The sequence below is a fragment of the Ceratotherium simum genome, chromosome 35, assembly GCF_057802395.1.
Source record: "Ceratotherium simum simum isolate JZ-2026a chromosome 35, ASM5780239v1, whole genome shotgun sequence".
Lineage (NCBI taxonomy): Eukaryota > Metazoa > Chordata > Mammalia > Perissodactyla > Rhinocerotidae > Ceratotherium > Ceratotherium simum.
Window position 1 is genome coordinate 852,659 of NC_141934.1, and position 26,284 is coordinate 878,942.

At 56.9% G+C, this 26,284-nt stretch overlaps 2 protein-coding genes across 7 annotated transcripts in view; one reads left to right on the forward strand and one right to left on the reverse strand.

The window, feature by feature from the left end:
* Nucleotides 1-1,424: 1,424 nt before the first annotated feature.
* CLDN5 (claudin 5) lies at nt 1,425-3,944 on the forward strand. The gene has a single exon (XM_004442345.3). The coding sequence runs from the start codon at nt 1,730-1,732 to the stop codon at nt 2,384-2,386; it is 657 nt and encodes a 218-aa protein (XP_004442402.1). The 5' UTR covers nt 1,425-1,729; the 3' UTR covers nt 2,387-3,944.
* A 1,785-nt stretch (nt 3,945-5,729) lies between these two features.
* Nucleotides 5,730-26,284, reverse strand: part of CDC45 (cell division cycle 45) — a 36,420-nt gene continuing 15,865 nt past the window's right edge. For 3 of the 6 annotated variants that reach the window (XM_087423733.1, XM_087423732.1, XM_014796744.2), the window contains 12 exons: nt 26,048-26,109; nt 24,065-24,115; nt 22,483-22,602; nt 20,589-20,720; nt 20,225-20,323; nt 19,458-19,619; nt 14,337-14,475; nt 14,171-14,254; nt 12,660-12,778; nt 9,565-9,641; nt 7,455-7,521; nt 5,730-5,864 (listed from right to left, as the gene is read on the reverse strand). In XM_087423733.1, the coding sequence (XP_087279859.1) occupies nt 7,457-7,521; nt 9,565-9,641; nt 12,660-12,778; nt 14,171-14,254; nt 14,337-14,475; nt 19,458-19,619; nt 20,225-20,323; nt 20,589-20,720; nt 22,483-22,602; nt 24,065-24,115; nt 26,048-26,109 (1,110 nt within the window). In that variant the 3' untranslated portion in view covers nt 5,730-5,864; nt 7,455-7,456. The remainder of the gene's footprint in view (nt 5,865-7,454; nt 7,522-9,564; nt 9,642-12,659; nt 12,779-14,170; nt 14,255-14,336; nt 14,476-19,457; nt 19,620-20,224; nt 20,324-20,588; nt 20,721-22,482; nt 22,603-24,064; nt 24,116-26,047; nt 26,110-26,284) is intronic. The other 3 variants (XM_087423731.1, XM_087423734.1, XM_087423735.1) reach the window with 3 other exon arrangements.

Genomic DNA, 26,284 nt, shown 5'->3' on the forward strand with positions numbered 1-26,284 from the left:
TGCTGGATGAACAAACAGGGTATTGGCCTTATCTCAGAGCTATCTGAGGCGGGAGAAGGAACTGGGGCCCAGGAGGGACAGATTTGTCACAGCTCCCAGGCTGTGGCTGGCCTCAACGGCAGCCCTACTTTGTGGAGGGCCCTGTCTAGCAGAGCCACGCACCTCGGACCAGAGGAAAGAATGGGGTGTCCCAGCGGCCTCAGCCCAAGACTGAGTACAGACTTTGCTGGAAACAAAGGGGCTGACAGGGAGTGGGGAGGGGACTGCCAGAAAGGGGCTAGTGTCCCTACGGGGTTTTGGGCTGCAGGGCCTGGTGCCTCCACCTGAGCTTCAGGGGGGCCCAGTGTCCATCCCAGCCGGCCTTTCAAGAAACGGCTGGGCCATTGTGCAAAAGAATGCCCGGAAATCCCGAGCCTCCTGCCTCCAGCGAGAATGGGGGTTCTTCCTCCTGGTCAGGAAACTCCAAGTTGGCTTCCGGAGGGTGGCCTGGGGGCTGGGGTGCCAGGAGTACCATTCCCACTGGTAGGAGGGCAGAGCACAGCCCCTTCGTGTCCCTTCGTGTCTCTCCTGAGGGCCAGAGTAGCCCTCGGAGCCTGGGGCCATAGGCTGCTCCTGGGAGGACAGCCTGTGTGCTGGGTAGTCAGGGAACTTCCTGAAGTGGTGTCACCTGAGCTGGGCCTCAAAGGATGGGGGATGGGCAGCATCGTAGGGAGAGGAACAGCCAGTGCGAAAGTTGGGAGGTCTGGGAAGGCCAGCGGCAGGGGCAGAGTAGAGTGGGGGTCTCCAGAGTCCTTGGAAAGGCCTTTGTTCTGCCTGCTTCGCGCTGGGGCCTCAGGCCCCAGGGAGGCGGTGATCGGGTGGGCGGTGGCGCTGGGCAGGACCCTCAACGAGGCTGGAGCACCAGGACTGACCCGCACAGGTCTGCCTGGCCTCTCAGCCTGTGGGAGAGACAGTCTCAGGACTCAGAAGGGAGCCATGCAGTAAGGGTGCCGAGAAGCGGCCTGGGCTGGGCTTGGACTCCAGGGCGAGCTTCCTGGAGGAAGAGGCCGAACTGTGCTTGCCTAACCCTCGGGAAGGCGCCGCTATAGTCCCTCGCGCAGGCCTCTGCGCGGTGGTGACGGTGGGAGGCTCCCGTAGCCCTTGGCCAGGGAAGAGTGGAGCTGGCCGGAGTAGTAGGGACCATCAGGCTCGTTCGGGGATGCGGCGGGGGAAGTTGCTGCAGGCCCAGGTCATACAACTCCTGAAACGGGGAGGCTCGGACACTCAGAGAAGCGGCCCCGGAGCGCGCGCGCAGCTGCCCCAGGCCAGCCCGGAACGCGCTCCGCCGTGACTGCGACAACGGCGGGCGGGGGGCTCCGGGCGGTGGCCGGACAAGGGGCCGTGCTGCCGCCCTGCGCTCCCCCCACGCGCAGTTGTTTCCCTGTCTGCCGGAGCGCCTGTGATTGGCTGCGGACAGATGGCCCGCGCGCGGATTGGCTGCTCGGGGTCGGGGGGCCGGGACCGAGGGGCAGAGTCCGCCCCGAACCTTCAAATGGAAAGCCCCCCGGAGGCGCCCACAGACTTGAGGGCGTGCTGCAAACCCGCAGGCAGGGAGCACAGAGGGCTGTGAGCCGAGCACGCGGGCGCGGAGGCACTAGGGCCCGCGCGGGGCGCCGAGCCGCTCGGCCGAGACACCGCTGCGCCCGCCCAGAGGCCCCGGGGCCGTGGGGCGTGCGTCTCGCCTCCAGCCATGGGGTCGGCGGCGCTGGAGATCCTCGGCCTGGTGCTGTGCCTGGTGGGCTGGGTGGGCCTGATCCTGGCGTGTGGGCTGCCTATGTGGCAGGTGACTGCTTTCCTGGATCACAACATCGTGACGGCGCAGACCACTTGGAAGGGGCTGTGGATGTCGTGTGTGGTGCAGAGCACCGGGCACATGCAGTGCAAGGTGTACGACTCGGTGCTGGCACTGAGCACCGAGGTGCAGGCGGCGCGGGCGCTCACCGTGGGCGCAGTGCTGCTGGCGCTCGTCGCGCTCTTCGTGACCCTGGCAGGCGCGCAGTGCACCACCTGCGTGGCCCCCGGCCCCGGCAAGGCCCGCGTAGCCCTCACGGGCGGCGCGCTCTACGCGCTCTGCGGGCTGCTGGCGCTCGTGCCGCTCTGCTGGTTCGCCAACATCGTGGTCCGCGAGTTCTACGACCCGACCGTGCCCAGGTCGCAGAAGTACGAACTGGGCGCGGCGCTGTACGTCGGCTGGGCCGCCTCGGCGCTACTCATGTGCGGCGGCGGGCTCGTGTGCTGCGGCGCCTGGGTCTGCGCTGGCCGCCCCGACCTCAGCTTCCCCGTCAAGTATTCGGCGCCACGGCGGCCCACGGCCAGCGGTGACTACGACAAGAAGAACTATGTCTGAGGGCGCCGGGCACGCCCGCGAGCGGGAGGAACGCCAGGGGAGCCCCGCATGGACAGCGGCCTCCGCCCGGCCGCGCCGCGCACAGGCTCCGCGGAACGCCCGGCTCTACGCCCGCCGACGGGACCCTGCCCGCGCTCGCAGCCCGTCCTCTCCAACTGCCACTAGTTGGGCCTTGGGCCGCACCCTGGCCTGAACAGGAGATGCGCCCTTGGGAGGACTTGCTCGGTTTCTTTTTCTGTGCGCAGTCCTGGATCCGACGTGGGCGGGGCTCGGGTTCCTTCGGCTGTGTGGGCACTGGACTGAAGATGCCGCTTCTCTCCCCGACCCTTGGGGTCTTGGATGCCGCCGTATACCCCAGCGGCTCCTGCTGAGTCCAGAGGGGCAGACGGAGAGCCCAGGGCGCCCAGCCTGGGCTGCCCGAGGGATGTGTACAGATGGCTTTTACCCCATCAGCGGGGCCTGAGCCCAGGGGGGCCATGAGATTTGGCCTGGACCTCCCTGCCTCACCCCAGCAGCTCCCCAGGGGAGTCTTATGGGCACCAGAGCCTGAGTGTGGGGCTGGGGCCCTGCCCTCCTCTGCAGCTTGGGGGGAGGGTAAGAATTTGCTTAGTAAATAGTTTGAATACCCTCCCACCTGTGTCCTGTCCTCTGTCCAGTCACTGCCTGTGCCCAGTACCCTCCATGCATCCATCCATCCACCCACCGACTCCTCCCTGATAGGCTCCTGTGGGGACTTCCCAGAACTGGCCCCTGGGGCCCAGAAGATCCCATGGCCTTTCCTCGAGTCTTCTCTGCCACCTGGTCACCTTCCCTCTGAGTAAGAAACACAGCCACAGCTCACCCACCCAGGAAGGTGAGATCTGTAATCAGAAGACCCACTGCTGAGTCATGGAGCTGAGGGAGGTTGGGGAGGGGAGGTGATGCAGACTCCCGGCAAAGGATGCAGGTTGGACTCCTCCTTACCCCCCTGTGCATGGTGATCTTGGGGTGCAGGAAGTACTGGGGGTGGGTGCTAGGCTGCTGGCTTTGCCTAGAAGAAGCTGGGCTCCACGCACCCCAGGGGGATGTTTTCCGCCTGCCTTCTCAGGGCTCGCCTATCGCTGGGTCACATCAGATGGCCGCAGACATCTGTACAACACCAACTGGGCCCTTTCTGCCAACAGTGCATTTGAACAGGGGCGAATCCAGGGTGTGTGCTGGGCTCCAGCAGAGCTAGCTGCAGGTCGACAAGCACATTCCCATGGGGAGGAGGCACCTGTGGCCAGTTGCCCAGCGAGTGCCCGGGCTGGGCTCCAGCCCCTCTGTCCTGGCTCTTCTGCCAGCCTCGGTGCAGTTCTATGCTGGGCTTGTGCCCACCCAGCTGGCCTGGCAGCCAGCCCAGACTTGTGCCGACCATCAGCAACTCTGTGGCAGCCCCTGCCGGGAGCACCCTGTGTGACCTTCCTCCTGTGGGTGGGACCCATGAGAGCCAGGGCTGGCCCTGGCCAGGCACCTGGAGATGGGGGTCCCAGGAGGGCAGAGCACACGAGAGCTATATGTTATAGCCGAGAGCGCGATGCTTCCAACTCGAATTCTAGACACTTTGAATTAATGCATTTTTACCTTCTGCCAAAAGCCAGGGCAGAGAGAGCAGTGGACAGGAGCAGGGCTGCAGGGAGGGGCTCCAAGCCCAGCCAGTGGGAAGGCTTGGCATCTGCCCCCAACCCTGGCCTTGGGGGCCCTGTCCAGAAATGCCTGGGCCGCATCCAGCGGCAAGGAGTCTCCTGGGCCTGGCTGGGCTCCACGTTGTGGGGAAGGGGGAGAACCTGAGGACATGGGCTCAGAGGGCTCAGGGTAGCTGCTGTGAACACTGCCCTGAGACCTGGGAGCTGCAGTGGAACCAGCGAGTGGGGCTTCCAGGGAGGCTGAGCCCCCAACAATGGGATGAGCTGCAGAGGGATGGGCCTAACGGCACAGAGGTCCTCAGCAGCGCCCCCACAGCAGCCCTGCCTGGGCCTGCGCAGCAGGGACCAGAAACAGCCCCGAGCAGGGGAGTGTGAGATCTTGGCTCTTGGCGGGGCTGGAACAAGGGTCTTTACACTGCTGCTCCTGGCCGCTAGGGCCAGCCAGTGCCAGGTACAAGCGGTTTGGACAGAAGCACAGGCCCGAGGCTGCATGCTACACAAGCCCAGAGCTCTCCAATTCCTTCAGGCCCCAGGCATCAGCTGGGAGTCCCAAGGGCAGCTGCACCCCAGCTTCCACAAATGGCCAGGGCGGGCAGCTTGAGGGTCCTGGGGAGCCAGGCTGCTGCCGCCTGATCCACGCCAGGAAGGGCAGGGGCAAACTCCACCCCCAGAGGTCAGGCAAGAAGAACTGACCTCCAATGCAGCCAACCCCACTGTGCCCAATACCCCTTCCCAAGGGCCACCTGGAGACCTGGCTCCACCCACCCACGTCCTCAGTTCCAGGCCTCTTTCCAGGCTTTTCCCCACCAATTTGAAGACTGCCCAGCCCACTCTGCCTCTTCCAGCTTGCAGCCCCAGGCGCCATACCCAGGCCCATGTCCCTCCACCCTGCCTGCTTCCCCAGCACCTCCGCTCCAGGCAGTGGCCATAGACGGCCTCAGCTACTTGTGTGAACAGCTCTTTCCTCTCCTAAGGGCAGGAGTGGCATCCTCCTCGCCTCCAGATCCCCTCAACCCTCAGAGGTCCTCTGGGGACATATGGAGAGTGCAACCAGCTGATATCATGGCTCCCCTGACTGAGAACTCCTGCTGCTCTGAAGACCTCGGAGGTCGCTGAGGCCCTGCCCTGCTCAGACCTTCTGCCACCAGGGCTCAGGTGAAGCCAACCTCGGAGCCTCAGGGGCACGGTGTCTCCACCTGGGGCCCCTCAGCCAGCCCCGCTCCTCCTGGCTTAGGGCTTCACCCTTGCTATCCATGCCTGACTTGCCCAGCAGCCTGGTGGTGCCTGCAAGGGTGGAAGACGCGTGGACAGGTGGGTGCTGGAGGGTAAGATGATGGCCGTGGCAGGGCAGGCCCAAGAAGGAAGCACGGTCAAGAGGATGGACTTGAGATGCTGCTGAGGACAGGGGGACAGGGGGAAGTGGTGGGAGGGCAGACAAAGCCAGGTCCCGGTGGGCATTGCTGGGCAGTGGTCAGCACAGGTGCTGTGTGAAGGCCCAGGTGTTGAGGGGCCCAGCCCTCGCCCACTGCTGTCCAGGGATGTGGAGGCCACCCCCTGTGCTGATTTCCTGCTGGGCCTCGAGGGAGCCCAAGGCACAGGCTCAAGGCTCCTCTGGACCTACAGAAGGCTCAGGGTACAAGCAAGCGCTGGCCCTGTGACCAGAGCCGAGATGGGGGCACTGAGCCTAAAGTAAGCATTTTATTCCGTTAAAAACCAACCATCGCTGCATCTAAAACTATGTCCATAACTTACAATAGAAATAAAAGCCAGTTAATATAAATAAGGAGAAGGAGATCATTTCTGAAGAAATCAAACTGGAAAAGAAAAAAAGAAAAATATGTAAATTTCAAATCATTCTGATGTCTCCCCAAATTAAGCAGACTGCCCAGGCCTTCCCTCTGACATGCTGGCTGCTGCTTCTGAGCAGCCTCCACCACTCATGGGGCAAGCAGCAGGTGTCCACAGGCGGAGGGCCACCCCAGAACCGCTGAGGCGCCTGCTGTCTTCACTGCACCCCCCGGCCAGGGCCAGGCTGTTTTCTGCTTGAGAATCCCCGAAGGCCTCACAGCCCCCAGCACCTTCTCACCTTGCAGACCCCGCCCAGCGACTTGTCCAGCCTGGACCCCATGGTGCCCTCACAGGGTATCTCCCCGCAGCCCCCAGCACACAGCTCCTTGCCCTTCCCAGCTGGCCCCCCGCACTCTGTCTTGGTGGCAGGACACACAGCAGCACTGGCATCACCACCGAGCAGGCTGCAGGGAAGGGGTACACCTCAGCCTGCACCCGAAGGCCCTGTACTCGGCACTTGTGTCCAAGGGGTGTCAGCCCCACTTCAGATGAGGAAGCAGGTACAGCCTGGTGAGGTACCCAACAGACCTTGCTGAAGACCCAAAGGGCTGACCCCAGAGCCCCTCCTCACATGGGCCCTGTGTGCCCCAGCCCACCCTGAGAGGGGCCATGGGGTCCCTGAGGCCCCCATGCCGTTCTCATAAGAGCCCACTCGGGCATCGACAGGGGAATGGGTGCCTGCCTCCCACAGCTTCCAGTTCACTGTGGAGGTGGGGAGCAGGAGGACCCTGGGCCGGCACGAGGGGACCCCCTATGTCAGAGTCTTGACAGGGCCCGTCTGCCGCAGCAGTGGCTCCAGCCCCGGGCTCAGGGAGATGCAGGGCTGGGCATGGGCATCCACTGTGTGAGGCGCCCTGGGCTGAGAAGGGGTCACTAGACACAGATCAGGCCCTCTGGCCCATTTCCCAGGGGCCTTCAAGAAGGAGGTGGCTGTGGGTACTGGGGAGCACCCTGGCTGCTGCACTCACAGTGGACTGGCAGCGAACACTACATGCTGGTGCAGGCCCGCGCAGCGCTGACATTTTATAATTCTCAGCTGAGGGGCTGCCAACAGCTTTGCTTTCTCAAAAGTCAAGCACACGAGAGCCAAGACAGACGCCTCCGTGGGCCCCAGCCCAGGGCCTGATGTGAGGCTGTGAGCGGTGGCAAGGCTTCAGGTGGTCCCCCCAGGGGTGGCCCTTGTTCCCAGCAGTGCCAGGAGGCCTGCATGTCATTCGCCAACACCCAGGCTGTGGTGTGGTCAGAAGAGGGTAAACGCTGGCTTTTTCTGAAGGGATCCCAAGAGCTTAATGAAATTAGCTCCCTCAAAAACGCCCCATTGTGGCATGGCCGCCAGGCCAGGGACAGACATCCTTGGGAAAAATGTGTTGGCCCCAAATCTCCTCACGACCCCCGCTCTGAGGAGCTCTGAAACCCAAGTAGAAACCTAGCTCGAAGAGGAAAAAAGCAGGGAAATCAAAACAGGGATGAGGGAGGGGCCCTCTGTACACTAACAGGGCCGCTGCGGGCCTCCTCTGAGGTCCCCAGTGAAGGCCAGCACCCGCCCCCCAACTCACCCTCAGGACAGGAGGGAAACAAGCGCATCCAGAAACTTGCTCCGATCCTCTGCTTTCAGCTCAATTACTGAAGTAATGAAAGAAAAACATCTTGTGAGATGGGAGGACTAGGGACGGGAGTGAGGGAGAAGTGAGAAAAACAAGTCAAGGCATATTAACTCCCTCTTCTTGACCATCCAAGACTGGAACAACCCTCCAGCACATTCCAAAATGGACTCAGCTCCTCAATGGCCTGGAATGTTGGAGTAATTCTCCGTTCCTCTGTATTCGATCCTCAGAAACTGCTGGCTGCCCTGTCGGTGACGCTGGGGCTGTGGTCTGTGGGGAAGACCCTCCGGAGGGGACTTGGGGCATGTGACAACTCAGAACACCACAGACCTGGGCAAAGACGGGCCTTCCCACCCTGTTGGATACAGCCCTGTCCCATGGTGGGTTGTGGGAGGCCCTGAGGTAGGGCAGGAGGCCAGCCTTCAGTCTTGCCCTGGCCAATCTCTCAGCTTCAGTATCCTCTTCTGTAGAAGGGGCACATGATGCAAACTTCCCCTGTCTCTGGGGGGCCATCAGGCTCAGACAAGCATGTGGGCCCTCATCAGAAAGGGCAGAACTGGGCCCACTTGGTCCTGCAAGCCATCTGTGCCACAGGCCATGGCTCTAGAAGCCCCAGGTCCAGCCTGCCCAGGCAGTGCTGGCCATGGCTCCCTCCGACCCTCTGAAGCTCTCCACCCACAGGGGAGGCCAAGCAGCTCCCAGCCCACAAATCCTCCCTATGTGAAGAAGCCGGGACATCCTGCAGGCCAGCCAGTGCCCACCTCTCCCGCATTGTGGGCGTGAAACAGGACTCAGGGGGCTGCTGCTGGTGGTGAATCCACCCCACACAGAGCCGTAGCCTGAGCGGGCCCAGTGAGAAGAAGCCAAATTTGGACAACCAAGGCCACTGGGACGCGGACTGGTCTCTGACTGTAGTGAGTGTCATTGTTAAGGACTCAGATGGTCATGATGTAAGGAAATGTTCTTTCTGAGACTTAGGTGTTTTGTGCTGAAGGGCATCCTCCCAAAGTCTCTACGTTGAAGCCTAACCCAGCACCTCAGCATGTGACTGTATTTGGCGATGGGGCTTTGCAGAGGTGATTAGGTTAAATGAAGCCGTTAGGGTGGGCCCTAATCCAGTCTGAATGGTATCCTTACAAGAAGAGGAGATTAGGACACACATACAGAGAGACGACCATGTGAGGACACAGGGACAAGGCAGCCATCTACAAGCCAAGGAGAGAGGCCTCAGGTGAAACTAACCCTGTAGACACCTTGATCTCAGACTTCCAGCCCCCAGAACTAAAGAATTAAATTTACTTCTTTAGTGACAAATAAATTTCTGTTGTTTAAACCCCTAGTCTGTGGACCTTTGCTACGGAAGCCCAAGCTGACCAATACAAGGGGTGAAGAGTCCATTTGTTTTACTTTAAAATCTGTCAGCAAGAATAAAAAGCAAATATGGCCAAATGTGAACTATGTTCCACACTGGCGTCTAGAGAAGCCACAAGGTGGTGTGGGGGCCGCTGGCTAGCCTGCAGGTGTGGCCCCCCCAAAGCCACCTCCTGGGCCAGGCTCTTCCATTCTCTGGGCTCATGCAGCACACAGGTGGGGCCAGTGCCTGAGCCATCACAGGACCACACGGCAGCATCAGGTGGGATCCTTCATAGCCACGGAGACGGTGCCCTTGGGTTGCCACAGGAGCTGCCGTTTGTGCACCGGCAGAAGGCACAGGTGACCCTGATGCGTGAGGAAAGGGCCAGGAGGCTCTGGCGGCCAGTCCTCCAGGCCCGTTGGTGAAGTGGTCTCAAGGGCTGGACTGCAAGGCTGGAGCCAGGTCTTCAGCTCCCTGGGCACCACCTGTTCCCTCTCCAAGGGCCTGCCCTAGGATCCCGTCAGGGCCCAGATAGGAGGGCAGGACCCTAGGCGTGCCAGAGTTCCCTGAGCTGCCTGGAGCAGCGGGGCTGGGGGCTGGTTCCAGGAGGACGAGAGGGCTGCTGGCCAGGCTCCTCTGGCGATGCCAGCTTCCCTGGTTCTGAAGCCAGCATTGACACCAAAGGGGCCCAGTGCAGCAGACTCTTACCTGAGAGGTCGAAATGGTTGTGCAGCGTCCGGGAGTTAGTGCCCTCTGCCGCCTTCTCAAATGCCCGCCCAAAAAAGCTGTGGACATACAAGAGGCACAATGGGGGCCTGTCCACTGCAATGGACCTTTCCCACGCCCCCAGGACAGACACCAGAGGCAGCCCACACTCCTCTCCAGCTGCCGGTTCTGCCCATCGGCACTTGTGCCCCTTCCCGGGCCACTGCCCTCTGAGGCCTCACCCCCACTCACTGGACAGTCACCGTCTCTCACTGCTGCTCCCCACCTGCATCCAGCTGAGCCCTTCTCAGCCCTCAGGGTGTAAATATCCCCTTGCACGCCTCTGTGTGCCCAGCACCGTGCTGGCAGCTGGGGCAGGTAAGAGGCAGCAGCTCAGAGGGAGCCATGCTGGGATGGGGGTCTTAGACAAGACCAGGTTCCCCACAGCAGGGGGACTGGGAGGAGCCTGCAGGGTTGGGCTGCAGCGTGCAGCTGGAACTCGGCCCAGTGAGGGCAGGGGGGCAGGAGCACCCCTGGGTGTGGCCCAGCCAGAGCTGCCAAGAGGACGCAGATTGGTGGGGAGACAGCTAGGAGTACAGACACACCCCATGGGGGCTCAGGGCTGGAACGGGTAAGGGCTGGCAGCAGAGGGCGAGTGTCGGGGGAGGGGCTCCTGGGCCTGTCTCGGAGGACAGACAGAGGAGCGGCGTATACATTGAGCCTCCACAGCAACGCCCACGTGAGACTGTGCCCATGAGAGCTAACCACTAACCAGCACGGCCATGTACAATGATGAACCGACGGCCAGAGAGAGGACGCAGCAGGCCGTAGTGGCCCAAGGGGAAGCACTCACTGGCTGTCTTGGGAACCCAGTCGCGGAGCCCCTGGCCAGCTCCAACCCACGTGACTATAAATCTGAGACTCACGGTGGAGCTTTGGAAAACAGCCCGGCAACATGGAAGAGCTCGTCTTAAAAAAGTCCATTGTCTCTCCCAACTGGCTACTAAATGACCTTTTCAGACACAGAAGGTCAAAGCTCACGACAGCAGAGTTGGGATTAGTCCAGATCCAGGACCAGTGTCCTCCGCGGCAAAGGCCGGCGAGAGCTAACTGGGAATAACGAGGGGCACAGGACGCTGTGCCACCTCTGTGGCCCACATGCTGCCCCACTGGGGAGCTGGGCAGCGGTGTCCTGCTGCCCGCTGTTGCTTGGCATCTGACCAAGCTCACCTCTTGGGATGTGCTGGGGAGCACTGGACCCGGGGCACTGACTTTGCCTGGGAGGCAAAGACATCTAAGGACAGCGACAGGCAGCCCCTGGGATTAGTCACCAGGTTCTCTGGCTGTGCAGAGCATGGAGGGGCAGCAGGAAGAACGGGGGAGTCCCTCAGGCCCTGCCCACCGGCCGAGGCCAGGTGTGGACGGAGAGGGCAGGAGGAAAGCCAGCCGTGCTGCAGGAGGAGGGCAGATGCAGGCACGGGCCGGAGAGACATTGAGAAGAGAAGCTTCTCAAAAGTCAAGATGAGCTGTGCACCCAAGCGCCCAGAGGTGTGGCACACTGTAATAACAAAAAGCTTGAAACAGCTCAAATGTCCAACAGGAGATGACAGGTGAACAGTCACCTCCACTTAGCAGGCTACCGAGCATTAGAAGTCACCTTCATAAAGACGTACACCACAAGGGCTGATGCCCCGTAAAAAAAAAAAAAGAAACAAACACAGTAATCACTCCACCAATGGAAGTCCAGATGTGTTTCCCAGACTCTCAATAGAGAAAAGGCTGAGGGAGGACAGGGAGCCACAGCCCTGCAGCCTGAGGGCCTCAGCAGTACTGCTAGTTTCTACCGGGGTGGGTGGGGCTGCGCCATGAGAGGTGGGTACGCTCCACAGGCTGCCCAAACCCTGGGGGTGCCAGTGAACCCAGCTTCAGTACCGCAGGCAGTATGCTCCGGCCGATAGGCAGCTGGGGCAGGCACATCCCCACAGACCACAGTGAACTGTCTTGTATTTCAGCTCTGTAACTGAACTTTTAAATGTGTTTGGCACATGCCTAAATTCAGGATTCAGTGAGCAGTGAACCTGACTCACAGGGACGGGGGCAGGGATAGAGACATTGTCCTGCTCCCCTCAAAGGTTAACATGAGGCGCAGACAAGATGGTGAGTGATCATTCACGAGGGTTTTGAAGACAATGCACACAGCTGCTCTCAAGGAACCTTACAGGTGAGGCCTAATTTCTGGGGTGGCTGACCTGAGACCCCTCAGATTTTCAGTGCAAACTGTCTGCTCCTCAGAAGAGGGTTCAGGCCCGGGCAGGCTAGGGTTCCCGCCCAAGGCTGCACAGAGCCAGGGCCCCTCACTACACCTCACTGCAGGCCCAGCCCATCCTCGGCGCGTCTGAGCTCAGGGTTCCTGGGGGAGCCAGACACCCTTGCCTGGGAGGCCTTGGACAGTCCAGCTCAAGGTCGGGGATGGAGCATAGTACATCCACCACCACTCTACGCTCCCCTGCGCCGTGCTGGGATTGGGGCTACTAAGAGGCCTCAAGTTCACTTACAGCAAAACCTTATTTACCTGGAGCCCAACACACAGTGCCCTCATTAGTAAGCCCCGTGCTCTGGCTTCTATGGTCCACTTTCAGAATGAGGCCCTGACCACCTGCTACCAGGATCTGAGACACGCCCCTCAGGGGACCAGGTGGGCGCAGTTCATGGCCAGCCCTACCGCACACCAGCCCAGCCTCCTGTCCCCAGGGCTCACTTGCCTCCTGCACCTCCACACACTGGACCTGGGTGCCGCTCACCCTCGTCTCCTGCTTGGTGCAAGTGCTCGATGCTGACTCAAGACTGCCTTTGTTGACTCCACTACTCATTTAGGAATGCAAACTAAAAGCATTCAAAAGTCCAGTGAAGAGGTAAGGCAGAGGCTCAGTGGCTGACCCACCGCCCACGTACTTAAGCCCCCACAGCCCTGCCTCGTGGGGGAAAAGGCTGACCTTGGTGTGGCACTGAGGGCAAACATCACCCGACTCAGAAGGGCCCACAAGCCAATGACACCCCTGCGGCCCCTGAACTGCCAGGACAAGTGGAACCCAGCTCACTTCTTTCTGTCTGAGCCGTCGGTCTCTGGGGGAATGCCCACCATGGTCACTGTGCCCTGCTCCATGCTCAGGGGGGCGGCCATCACCAAGGGCAGCAGTTTGCAGCGCCGGTTCTTTGTCTGCGGAGGCAAAGCACACCCTCAGTCACGGCCCCATGGGGGGAACGCAGCACTTGGCATCAAGGAGCCCTGACTGTGCCAGCCACTTGCTCCCCAAAAGACTCCAGGGGCTTCTTCTCACCAGAGACGCTCAAGTCCTCATGCAGCTGCCCCCAGGCCATGACACTGTGTCCCCAGCCTCCTTCTGTGCCACGAGCCCAGCCCCACTGCCCCTTGGCTGTTCCCTCCCTCACCTCCCTCAGGTCCTGATGCAGTTGTCACCTCTTCCAGGAGGCCCTCCCCAACAACCCCCTCTCCTTCATCCTGCTTCCTCTTCTCCATGGCGTGTGCCACCCCCTGACACTGCACATACTCATTCCTCGTCTGTCCCCCTCGCCAGCATGTATGCTCCCTCAATATGGATACTTGAGCGTCTCCTTCACTGCTGTACCCACCACACTCACATCCTACAACGAAGGTGACCAGCTGTCCCAGTTTGTCCAGGACTGAGGGGCGTCCCAGGACACGAACTGGGATGGCTGGTCACCCTATGATGTCAGAGCCTGGCAGGTAGTGGTTGCTGAATAATCTGATACATGACGGATCCTTTGAGGTGGGTGTTCATTCATCCATTTTACAGATGAGGAAACTGAGGCTCAGAGGTCAAATACCTGACCTCACATCACACAACTAGTAAACGAGGAGGCTGAGGTTTAAACCCAGCCTGGAGGACTTGGAGCTCATGTTTTGTCCCTAGTTCATCTTTTGTCATCACTTGACTGTCTTCAAGTAACACTCAGATAAGCATTTTATTGGTCAGTTCAGCAGTATGAGATAATCTCAACCTCCCATTAAACATTTTGTTTAAAGTTGCCCCCAGGGTACACCCTCATTTGATTGTTGAAATGTGTGGGGTCATCCTTTCTGCAATCACGCCTAGGGAGGAGCCCAATGCAGCTGGGTAGGACCCCTGCCCAAATGCCAGCTGAGTTAGGGGGTGTCACGGGTGAAGGCAGAAGGGTGCTAGACCATACAGAAGACAGAACCACGTACAGAAAAGAGAAAGTCAGCCCAGAAAACAAACTTCTGCTCGGAAGCAAGTCGGTGCCACAACCAACCTCATCTTTCCCTGATCTGCCCCAGCTGAACGCAAGCCCCAGCCCCATGCACTCCGTGAGGCCCCTCCCTACTCGTCTGAGTGACCTGGGTGGTGAGTGACAAAATCAGAGCTTATGGGAACCGGAAGGTTCCTAGAGGTTAGCTGAGGAAACCACAGCTTAGAAAATGTGAGGGATTTGGCCAGAGCCTGCAGCATGTGAACGGCCACTGGTACCCTAAGGCCAGCTTCTAGAGCCCAGTCTGAGCTCTGCTCCGAGCATCTGCCTTCCAGCACCCACCCATCCAGCTCCTCACCGAACACACAAAGGACTTGAGCAGGTGTCTGCTGAGCAAGCTCAGGGATGCTGGCTTGGAAAACAACACCACGTCCGGAGTGCCCTGGTGGGGAGGAGACAGAGATGGTTAGAGGGGGCCGCCAGCAGGCATGGTCCGGCGCCCTTGTGTCTGCGAGAAGCCTGACCTCCATGAGGGAACAGTAGAGGAAGGGCCCTTGGGAGATGACGAGGTTGGTGCAGAGGCAGCTGGCGATGGTCTGCTGTGTGGCTCGCAGCTGTTTCTTGGCGAGTTCCAGGCCGTGGTACAACTTGTCCAGGTTACTCCTGTAACACAGCAGACACAGAGCTTCAGCATAGAGTCACACATAGAATGCTTGGTTCCTGGGTCAGGAGGGGGTGCGGGGATGAAAGTTCATCTCTCCCTCCCTAGTCCCCTTTCACATGAAAGGGAATAAAAAATGTATAAACCCACACTGAATGGACATGAGAGGCGGGAAGGGGTGCTGGCACCAGAAGATAGGAGACTGAAAGCCAAGAGAGGGAAGGTCCTGCCCAGCAGGCCCTGGCAGGTGCCTGGAGGGCTCTGACATAGGAGGGGCTTAGACGAGGGCTGCAGGGAGGACCAGGAACCCCCTCGCCTGACAGGTGGATTTTACCCTACCCCCATGAAAAGGAGGGTTACCCTCTGAGTACATTAAAATGAACCCCGTGGTGAAGAGAGGTCCCCAAGCAAAGCCTCTGCACCTAGCAGTTAAGGGTCCCAAAGTGTAACATTGGGTCCCCACCCGCCAAGATGGAGTGATGCCTTCTGGCCAGTAGGCTGTGCCCAGAGACCCAGGGCGTGCCAGGCTTCCACAGCCCCCCTCTTGAATGTGAAGGACCACCAGACATTTGAGAAATGCCTGTGGCCTGACAAAATGACCCTAGAGGAAACAGGGATAATTTGGAGAACAAAAGAAAACTTAAATTGAACTCTGATTAGTAACTTCAGAGAGATTTGGGCAACTAATATATTCGTAAACCAGGAATAGGAACAGTCAGAAACTGCGAAGTGTCTGTGGAAGATAAAATGATTGCAAAGATAAAAAGTTCCCTCAAAGGCTAGAGGATAAAGTCAAGAAAAGCTTGTTATTGACATCAATAACAAGACAAAGACACAGAAAATATAAGGCAAAAATCAGAGACAGAGCATCATTCCAGGAAGTCTAGAAAGAACAAAAAACACTGATGTTTGAGGGCGAAAGCGATAAAGAAGTAGTACAAAAGCACTCCCAAGCTGAAAGACACAGGGCCTCGGACTGAGAGGGGTCACCTGAAAACTCAGTATAACACATGACACAAGATCCACCCTAGACACATTAGTCTGGAATTCGAGGGCACTGAGAATACAAGATCCTGAAAGCTTCTTCAGGTGGGGTGGGGAGTATTTACAAAGAAACGAGAACAAAAATGGCTCAAACTTCTCATTAGCACCACTGGCTGCTGGAAGACAGGGCAGCAATGCAGTCCACATTCAACAGGAAATTACCTTCAACATTGAATTCTATTTGAGCTAAACCAGCACTCAGATGAGTGTAGAATAAAGACATTGTCAGATGTGCAAGAACTCAGAACATTTATCTCACATGTGCCCTTTCTTTAAAAGTGACTCAAGGGTCTGCCCAGTGGCATAGTGGTTAAGTTTGTGTGTTCTTCATCAGTGGCCCATGGTTCACAGGTTCGGGTCCTGGGCACAGATATATGCACCACTCATCAAGACATGCTGTGGCAGTGTCCCGCATACAAAATAGAGGAGGATAGGCATAGGGATGTTAGCTCAGGGACAATCTTCCCCAGCAAAAAGAGGAAGATTGGCAACAGATGTTAGCTCAGGGCCAATCTTCCTCACAAAAAAAAAAAAAAAAAGGAGGGGGGACTCAAAAATTGTGCTCTAGCAAAACAAGAGAGTGAAAAAACAGACAAAGACAAGGATCCCAAGAAATGCTGGATCTAACCCCAGGGCACAGTCCAGGGCCATCAGTGGTGGCAGTGGGCAGCAGGCCTAGAGAGCTGCAGGTCCAGGCTGGAGTCGGAAGACAGAGCCTAGGCTCTCCAGGACAAAAGGGGCTCAGGGAATACCTGCTGGAAGGAGAGCTGGGAGAAAACTGGATGTGATAAACAAGGCAGTTAAGAGCTCCAGGAAAAACAAAGAGCTGTACCAGAAACTATGTAATCACTGCACATCACTGACTCTGGAACATTTTATTAGGACAATGAAGTAACACTACTTATCGATTTTCATCTTTTAGAATCAACCTATAGCCAAAGATGAGACGACTTGCATTCTATTCTCTAATTCAAGATTAAGTGTTCTCAGTGGGGAAGGAGAAAAGTAGGGATGCTAACATCTTTTTCTTACATAGTAGGGAGACAAGAGACACTGGTGATAGAGCAAGGCATAAGTATGCTAAAGTTACAAAGGAGCTAAAAATAGTGCATAACTGTACTGACAGGAGGGGCAAGAGCACAAAAGTGGGATAAATGCTCCTTTGTCATAGCAGGAAGTCAGAGACAATGGCTAAAACTGACCCATCAACTCTAGGATACAGGCGGCAGCAGTGGTAGTATAGTTTTTGGACTTCCCCATATTTTTAGACAAAAATCGACAGAGTAATGACATGACAAAACCAGAAACCTAGGACCCACATTTACAACACCATACGGGAATGAGGAAACACCACGGACTCCAAAATATAAGCAAGTGGGAAGAGACGAACTGGCCACCAGACTGGCATATTGTTGGTGTCAGTGTGGGAGGGAGCAGAGAAGCAGCGAGACCCCAGAATGACGAAAAACCCCAGGCAACTGGGGAACAGTGGCCAAAACTGAGAGGAGTTTTGCCCTATTCAAGAGCAGGTGAGGGCAAGGGGCCATGGTAAAGTGCAAAGGGCATGGTAAAGACCAGGTAGCCGGGGCAGTCTAGCCCCTGGAAGTCCCACCTGACCGGCCAGAAATATTTAGGAATAAATCTAACAAAAGAAGTGCAAAGTTTATTCTCTGAAAACTATAAAACGTTGTTGAAAGAAATTAAAGAGGATCTAAGTAAATGGAAAAACATCCCATGTTCATGGATTAGAAGACTTAATACTGCTAAGATAGCAATACTCCCCAAATTTATCTATAGATTCAATACAATCTGACTTCTTTGCAGAAATTGTCAAGCTGATCCTAAAATTTATACGGAAATTCAAGGAACTCAGAATAGCCAAGACTTGCTACAAAGCTACAGTAATCAAAACAATGTGGTATTGGCATAAGGTTAGACATTGATTGATGGGACAGAATTGAGAGTCCAGAAATAAATTTCCACACTTATGGTCAACTGATTTTCACCATGGATGCCAAATTAATTCAGTGAGGGAAAGAAGTCTTTGTAACAAATGGTGCTAGAACAATTGGATGTCCACGTGCAAAAGGATTAAGCTGGATCCCTACCTTACACCAGACATAAAATTAACCCCAAATGAATCATGCACTTAACGTAAAGATTAAAACTATAAAACTCTTATTATAGAAAACCTAGGTGTAAACCTTCATGACCTTGGATTAGCCAATAGTTTCTTAGATATGACACCAAAAGCACAAGAAACAAAAGAAAAAATAGATAACCTGGACATCATCAAAACTAAAAGCTTCTGTACTTCAAAGAACAACATCAAGAGAGTAAAAAGAAAACCCACAAGATGGAAGAAAATATTTGCAAATTATGTATCTGATAAGGGACTTGTATTTAGAATATATAAAATAATTCTTACAACTCAATAATAAAAAGACACACCATCCAATTTAAAAATGGACAAAGGATTTGAATAGACAATTCTCCAGACAAGATATACAAACTGTCAATAAGCACATGCAAAGCTGCTCAACATCATTAGAATTCTAATACATTCTAACATAACATGGATGAACCTTGAAAACATGATTCTAAGTGAAAGAACTCAGTCCCTTAAGGACTACATGTTGTCTGATTCATATTGATATGAAATGTCTAGAATAGCAGCAAGTCTGTGGAGACAGAAAGTAGATTAATGGTTGCCTGGGGCTGGGAAAGATGGGAGATTTGGGAGGTGATGGCTGAGGGGAGCAGGGTTTCTTTTTGGGGCAATGAAAATGTTCTAAAATTAGATAGTGGTGATGTTTGCACAACTTTCAGAATATACTAAAAGCCATTGAATGGTACACTTTAAATAGGTGAATTATATCGTGTGTGAGTTATAGTTCAGTAAAGCTGTTTAACAATACGAGCTAGGGAACAGGACCAGGAAACCTCAGAGTGCAGGCCCCTACATTGTTTAACTCTGCACAAAAACGACAGAAGTGGCAGCTCTCTGGAGTTAGAAAAGCTGTCTGAATCATGCCTCCTCCTAAAAAGTCAGGGAAACTAAATTCACAAAAACATGAGCAACAGACAAGCACCAAGATCAAGTCTTCTCAAAGCTACTAAGAAAGAAGAGAGGAAGGAGCAGAAGAGCTCCCCATCGACAGGAAAGCACACTAGAGAGACACGCCCCAAAGACCAAAACTATCATGTTCTATGTCAAAACAAGCTAAAAGACATTAGAAACATTATATATCTCAGGAAGAGAGATAAGAAAAAATTAGAAATAAAAGAAAAATAATTGATACAAAAACTAAAGTAGAAGAAACAAAAGAGGGCCGGCCCCGTGGCTTAGCGGTTAAGTGCACGCGCTCTGCTACTGGCAGCCCAGGTTCAGATCCCGGGCGTGCACTGACGCACCGCTTCTCCGGCCATGCTGAGGCCGCATCCCACGTACAGCAACTAGAAGGATGTGCAACTATGACATACAGCTATCTACTGGGGCTTTGGGGAAAAAAAGGAAGAGGACTGGCAATAGATGTTAGCTCAGAGCCGGTCTTTCTCAGCAAAAAGAGGAGGATTAGCATGGATGTTAGCTCAGGGCTGATCTTCCTCACAAAAAACAAAAAAAAAAGAAACAAAAGAATGAACAAATACCACAAATAATGTCTTAAGAGATGAAAAGAAGAAAATTTTGCAAATCAAAAAGAAAAAGAAATGAAAAGGACTCAAGAGAAAGTGACACATACTGAAGACGGGTAGGAAATGTGTCATGTGCACCCCTGGCTCTGGTGGACTGAGATTCCAACTGGCACTGGAGCAGTTTCCACAGGACGCAGTCACTCCCACGGCTCAGGGAGTCCCCACAACCTGCCTCCCTGGGTGGTGTGAGGCTGAGGGCCAGAGGTGGCTAGAGGGGATGGAGGTCCACGGCCACGCCCACTACCTAGAAAGACTGTCCAGAGCCTGGATGAAGTTATCTGTTCCTGAGCCATCCTTCTCGGGGCTCTCCATCAGCGACATGGTGGCAAAGACCACGTCACTGGCCAGGAACTTATGCTTGAAGCCAAAGTGAATGCTGAAAGTCTGCACACGCATGTCCTTCATCCTGCAATGGGAGGAAGCGATGTGGCTGTCACCCTGCATGCATGGCAGTGAGCTCTCCCCTCCAGGCCAGGCTCCCGCTAAGGCTCACAGCACAGCTGCTCTGGTCAGAGAACTGAGGGATCAGAAGGCTCAGACACAACAGCCCTGCAGCCCAGAGCACCGAGCGCCTCATCCAAAGCTGCTCAGCTGGTCAGAGGCACGGAGGTATAACGAGTTGTCAGGCTGGGACGTGTGCAGTCCTCTCCAGCACCCTGGGATGCCAGGAGCAGCCAGGCATGGGTCCCTTCAGCAGTGCCGGAGGACACGAGTGGGCAGAGCTTGCCTGAACCTGGCCCCAGCAGGCCCTTCTCAGGCCCATTTCCTATGTCCAGTGAGGGACAGGTTAGGTGGACTTCAAAAGTCCACACCTCAGCCTCAGGATTTAAGGATTCTAGCCCTTTCAGGCACTTTAAGAAGTCTGATTTTTAACCCAAAGAGAACTCAGAACTTCAGGAGAGGCTAGACAGGTCATGCTCATTTGTGTATTCTTGTTTTTTTGCATTATTTTAGGAACGTGGTTAAAGCTGAAGCCTTAAGGAAGCTTAATCCAGAAAAATGTGTGTTTACCCAAATTTATTCGCAGACTCTTCAATCATCTCCCGCAAATTCTCCTTCAAGGAGATGTCCATGGACTGAAACTTCTGCTTCACCTGTTTCAGGGGGAGACTGGAAGGACAGCAAGCACTGGTCACACAAGCGACCTGGCTTCAAATTGAGATCAGAGACACCGACGGGGGTCTCTGAGAACCCCGCAAGGGTCCCACTGCGGGCAAACAAGGGACACCCTGGTGGGCGCCTTCAGACGATGTTCTGCCATCTCGAAGTGAGGAACTTACGGCAGAAGCAGGCAGCAACTGGATGTTACCACCAAGGGGGTCATAATGAGGGGAGGGGCTTTTCCCCTGGGGACTTGGGCAAGGTGGCCGCTTACCCCATGTCGGCGAGGAACTCCTGGAGCCGCTTCTGCCCGTGCACGGACCAGAGCTTGAACCTGGCTGCAGTGTAGCACGTGTTGCACAGGCTGTCGTGGAGGGACCAGTGCTGGTAGAGCGCCAGGCGGAGGCTGGGCCCGCAGTCAAGGAGGCTGCAGCTACACGGTGACCAGGGCCTCGGCAGTGCACAGCTCCCCACCCTGTGACGCCTGCCTGCGGATTCTCAAGCAGACGGCCTGATCTGCTTGCAGAAGCCTGTCTGCACAAGTAGCTGTCACGTCAGTAACCTGGAGCTCTCTGACCTTCTTAGCTTAATTTGACCCATATAGAGAGCGTGTGAGGTGGTGGGCACACACCATTATTCCCATTGGACAGACAGGGAAATTGAGGTGCAAGGGTTCTGAGATCCCAGGTACTGCGGTCACAGAGAGCCTTCGTGGCCACAGGGCGTCACCAGCCCAGGCTGTCATCCCATCTGCTCCTGTGTGCTCCACCTAGCCCTGCCCTCCCTCCCACTCATGCCTTTGCTGAGACCCCCTCAGAGAAGCCCCCATCCTCACCCCTCTTCTTGAACACGCGCTTAACCACTGGGGCCATGAGCATGGCTGTGTACGAGGACAGTCCTATCCCCCTGCAGGCCTCTCCTCTCACACACCCAAGGGTCTCAGCAGGACACCTGGCTGGCCCTGTCTGCACCCTGCAGTCACACTGGTGCCCTGCCACTGCGCCTGCCAACACACCCGGCCCCAGGCCCAGACTCTGGGCACACAGTGGGTTCTGTCCTCAGTGCTGCCCCTCCCAACAGGGCGGCCACCATCCTCCCTGCCCCCTCCCTGGGCACAGGCTGGTCCCTGGATGTCACGTGTCAGGACCTGGCTCCCGGTGGGCTCCTGTGCACTGCACGCAGTCCCCATCCCTGAGAGCTTGGCTGGTCCACATCCGGCACCTCTTCCTCCACTTGTCACAGGCACCTCCCACCTGACCTGCCCAAACTCACGTTTACTCGTCCCCAGCCATCTCAGCACAGGCACAGGGCAGCACCGTCCCTGCCTTCGCTCTACCCACCACCAAAGCAGCGACCCTGGCCACACCTCATGCCTGCTGCCAGTCTGGCCTGAGCCACCATCCTGTCTCCTTGTCCCCAGTTGCCAGTCCAGGGACCTTTTAAACACCAAGAACGGAACTTGAGTCACTGCTCTGGGCTTACAGGGTCACTTGCTCTGGCCTCTCTGACCTTCAGACCCCACCCATCTCTTTAGCCCCTTCCTTGAGCTCACCTCAGGGCCTTTGCACAGCCACAGCCTCTGCCCAAGCTGCTCTCCCTCCCACCAAGCATGGCTGAGTCTTGGCCTGAGATGTAGCCTCCCCAAGGTTTCCCTGAGCATTGCAGTCAGATGGCCCCCATGACTCCATCGACACCCACATTCTCCTCATGAAACGTCGCACTCTGTAATCACATGCTGGCTCACTTCTTTCCTGAATGGCTTGGCAAGTCTGCGAATGTTGCTAAACTGCCTGTGCCACACAAGCGGGCCCACAATGCACTCTAAACAGATACATGACGCCTCTAAATGCATGCTGGCATTCAGGAGCCAAAGCCACGCAGACAAGCCGGGACAGAGCCTGCTCCCCACCACCTTGCCCAGCCTGTGCAGCATGCCAGGGCTCCTCTAGGGCCCCAAAGCCTCTTGTCCCATCTGCTGCCCATCCTGGAGGCACAGCAGCCACAGCCGCATAGCCCAGACCCACAGCTCTCCGGCCGAGAGCATGCCACCTACAGAGGGACATGGGCTGGGGCCTGTAGAGGTAACAAAGCAAATGATGCACTGCTGAGCAAAGCTTCTGAGAGCAGGAGTGCTGCCTGCATCCCGCGGGCCCGAGCTGCAAGGATACTCGTACTCAAAGGAGATCCGCGTGCAGTCGACGGAGAGGGCGTTCTCCTCGTCCTCGTTCCGGTGGTTGTGCCGGGACGCATGGCGCTGCAGGACGCCGATGTCTGTCACGTACTTCATCCTGGAAGGAGAGCACACAGCCCCAGCGGCTCCCTCCTGCCCTCACATGCAGCCCAGCCATGCGCTTCCCGCCCTCCCTCAGGCTCCAGGGCCAGCCCACCATGCGGCTGCTCTTGTCCAGGCCTGAGGAAACTCTGCCACCTCTGCATGGAAACCAAGCAGGGCCCTGGCAGCAGCTCGGGGCGGCTGGGAGAACGTGAGCGGACGGAGGTGGGAGGGGTGGCATCTGGCCTCGCCCGCCTCCTGCCTGCAGTCTCCTCTGGGCAGCAGCTGCCCAGTTATTACTTATGTGAGGCCTCCTAAGGGTGGGCACTGTGGGAAGCCATGGCCTCACCCACTAGCCATGGCCAAGTGGACGGACCACACAGTGACAGGCATGCACAGCAGAAGGTCTGGACCCTGCACAGGAAGTGTTCCTGAGCACAGTGGGAGAAGGCAGACCCCAGTGCAGGTCCACCTGCAGGTGGCCACTGCTCAGGATGGTGACAGTGGGGCCTCACTTGACGGGCGGCCACAGGCCAGGGACAGTGCCTGGCGCTGTACACAACCCATGCTATCCTTAACAGAGAAGGGGAGCAAGGCCCAGGAAGGCAGCAGGCTGGGCCAAGGTAACACATCCAGAAAGCACCCCAGGCCTGTGAGACTCAGGACCTTCCTGGTTCCTAGGCCACATTGCAGAACTTCGGCAGACAAGGTGGGGTGGGGGAGCCAGGAAATGGGGACACAGAGTCCAGTGCAAGTGGAGGCTCTGCCTGGGGCCATGCCAGGTGCCAGGCTCAGGTCCCCTGGGACAGGGTTAGTGTCTCAGGGTCAAGGTCCCTGTCAATTCCCTTAGAGTCCCCACCGGATAGCCACCACAGGAGTAGGGATGAGAGAGGGCACTGGCACTCTTCCCCTCCACCCTCTCCCAGGCGTCTGTGTTCTGGGGCAGCCCTTTAGCCTGCCGTTGGAGTCAGACAGATAGGGAGCACCGACGTCTGCCCATGGAGGGGCAAAACAGGATCCAGCTCCATGCTCGCCCTCCTTGCAGCCCTCTCCAGCCTGCTCCTTGCCCTTGAGATCACACTCACCCTCCCTGGCAGGACACTCAGGGCCCTCACCTCCTCCTACCGGCCCGTGTCTGCTGTGCACGGGCCGCACCCTCTGCGCCCGACCCTGCCCACAGCACAGGGTACAGAGAGTTGGGGAGACTGCGTTCCCTCCTCTCACCTCTAGCTCCACCTGCTGGGCTCCCCGAGGGTGGACAAAGCATCCACACAAGGCCACACACCACTCTGCCAGAGGGCCAGTACTAAGCCCTTCCTCGGTGACAAAGACAGAGACCCAAGGCTAGCCCCTTCCTCCATAGGGCTCTACAGTGACGCTGCCACCCATCTCCCCACTGGAAACTTGGGTTGTGGCTGGGCCATGCACATCATCAGAGCACAGGCCGACCTCAGACCACCTGAGGAGTACATCCTTACTGGGTGATCTTGTCTTGCACCCACTGGTCCGTTAGTCCAACGATGGCCCACCTGGAAGGAGAGGAAAGGGCAGTGGAGCAGTGAACAGGGCAGGATGGGCGACACTCACAGGAGTGTCCTGTCAGCATGGCCAGACGCAGGCCTGCCCTTAGACAGGGGCTCTCCTTCTGCAGGGTGGATAGGTTACAGGGGGTGACTCAGGGCTCCTAGAGCAGTGTCACCACTGTGGGAGCTTTTGGTACACAAGGAGGGAGACCTCCTAGGACATGGCAGGCCCGACAAGGGCAGGGCTCCACTCTGTGTCCTGGCTCTCCGCCCACATCCTGCCACCACGGGACTGAGGTGGACACCCACACTCAGGTGCTGGCAGACCCTGGTATGTCCCTCCACCTCTCTTAGCCCCTCGTGTCACCCACCCCTCTGTGATACGCCCACAGCACAGCAGACCCCAGTCAAGTCCACATCTCCCTGTCCTTCCAGTATAAAACAGCAGGACACAGAGTAACAGCGTTTAGGCCACTTAAGAACCTTCCAAGCTCCTGCCTCCAAGCTCATCTTTGGTGGTTGAGAAATCAGAGACCAAGGCTGGGCCTGACCTCCCCAGGCAGGAGTGACCAGGACCCCAGGGGTTGTCAGTCACCCCAGCTGTGCTCTCCATCAATCTCTGTCCTTCAAGACACTCCTGTAGGCCCACAGCCAGGAACAGCCAGGGATGCTGTGTGCAGAGTGAGGTGGGAGAAGCCCTGGAAGGTTCACCTGTGGGGACAGGGCACTTGAGCACCCCACCACATCCCCCAGCAGTGTGCCTCCTGCCTCAGAGGGACCTCCTCAGAAAAGGCACCTGGGTGTCTTCCCTGACCAACTCCACCTCCTCCCCACATTCCACATGTGGATTTGTACTAGGTTATTTTTCATTTGTTCTTGTGCCATTTCTGGAGGTTGCTGGAGGCATTTCACGGGGGTGTATTCTGACAGCACCTCTACACTGGAGGAGCTCGCAGTGGGTGGGCTTTTGAGGGCACCACTGGGCACACAGCAGGCACCCACTAAAGGCTCCTATATGCTGACATGGCTGTCACATGCCCACGACGACAGGGCCCACGGCAGGCTCCCCCCAGCCTTACTGCGGGAGCCCCCAGTGCAGGAGCCGGCTCTGTGCCAGGGTGTGGGCTGTCAGTCCACACGGTGGAGGGCCCCAAACTGAAGGCTGAACCAGCTGACCAAGGACGGCAGGTGGACACACAGTCAGGCGTTGGCTTAGGCAATAACAAACCACCCCCAGGCCTTGGCATGGTTAGTGCCTTGGCCCTGTCCTGGCCCCAGCCTGTCCTGAGGCCCTGAATCAGTGCAGACCATTATAATCCCCACCATGGGTTGTCAGGGCCAGAAGGGGCCTTGCCAGATCATCATCTTATAGAGGAGAAAACCAGGAACTGAAGCAGAGGGCTAAAGGGGTGGAGCAGGCCAGATCTACACTCTCCTCACTCAGAAAGACTCTGCAGGTTTAGTTCCTAAACCAACCCGACTTACAGCACACTGGGAGTTTACAGCACCTGAATGCAGCCCATGCAGCAAATCCTGCAGGCGAATGGCTTTTCCTGCATCAGATTTCACCACATGCCAGGTCTGCAAAGATGTCTGGCGAGGGCAGCTTTGTTTAAATCTCACGTTCCTTCTGTTTCCCAAATTTCCCGGGCAGCAAGGCTGAGTGGCAGGGTGGGAAGGGTGGAGTGCACCAGCCCCCATCTGACTCTCTGCACTCTGCAATGCCCCCTCTGCACCCCGGGAGTTTGTGTGCAGCCAAGAGCCTCAGTTAGGAAGAAAAGCAGGGCCGTGCACATTCCCAGAGAGGGGCTGTGTCTGATGTTCCTGGTGCGGAGCACGTGTGACTTCTATCCTCCAGACCCTGCCCTCACTGTGGGAGGACAGAGCTGCTGAGAAGGTAGCCACACGTGGCCCTAACCTTGACTGGGGCCTACATACCACAGCATGTCATTCAGGTCCTTGGACATCATCCACGCCAGGTCGAACATCACCATGGCCGACTGCAAGAAAGAGAGAAGCCTGAGCCCAAAGGCAGCTGTGCTCACAGGAAGGGTGCACGCTGGGGCCAGGCCACACAGCGGGGTCAGGCCACACAGCGGGGCCAGACCTGCTTGGGGCTCTGGCCGAGCCCCTGCAGATTGAGGGTCTGCCCGGCAAGGGCCCATGGGTGGATTC

Bases quoted from the DNA above. Each gene is read 5' to 3' on its own strand.
- CLDN5 (XM_004442345.3), top strand. From the start codon at position 1,730: ATGGGGTCGGCGGCGCTGGAGATCCTCGGCCTGGTGCTGTGCCTGGTG.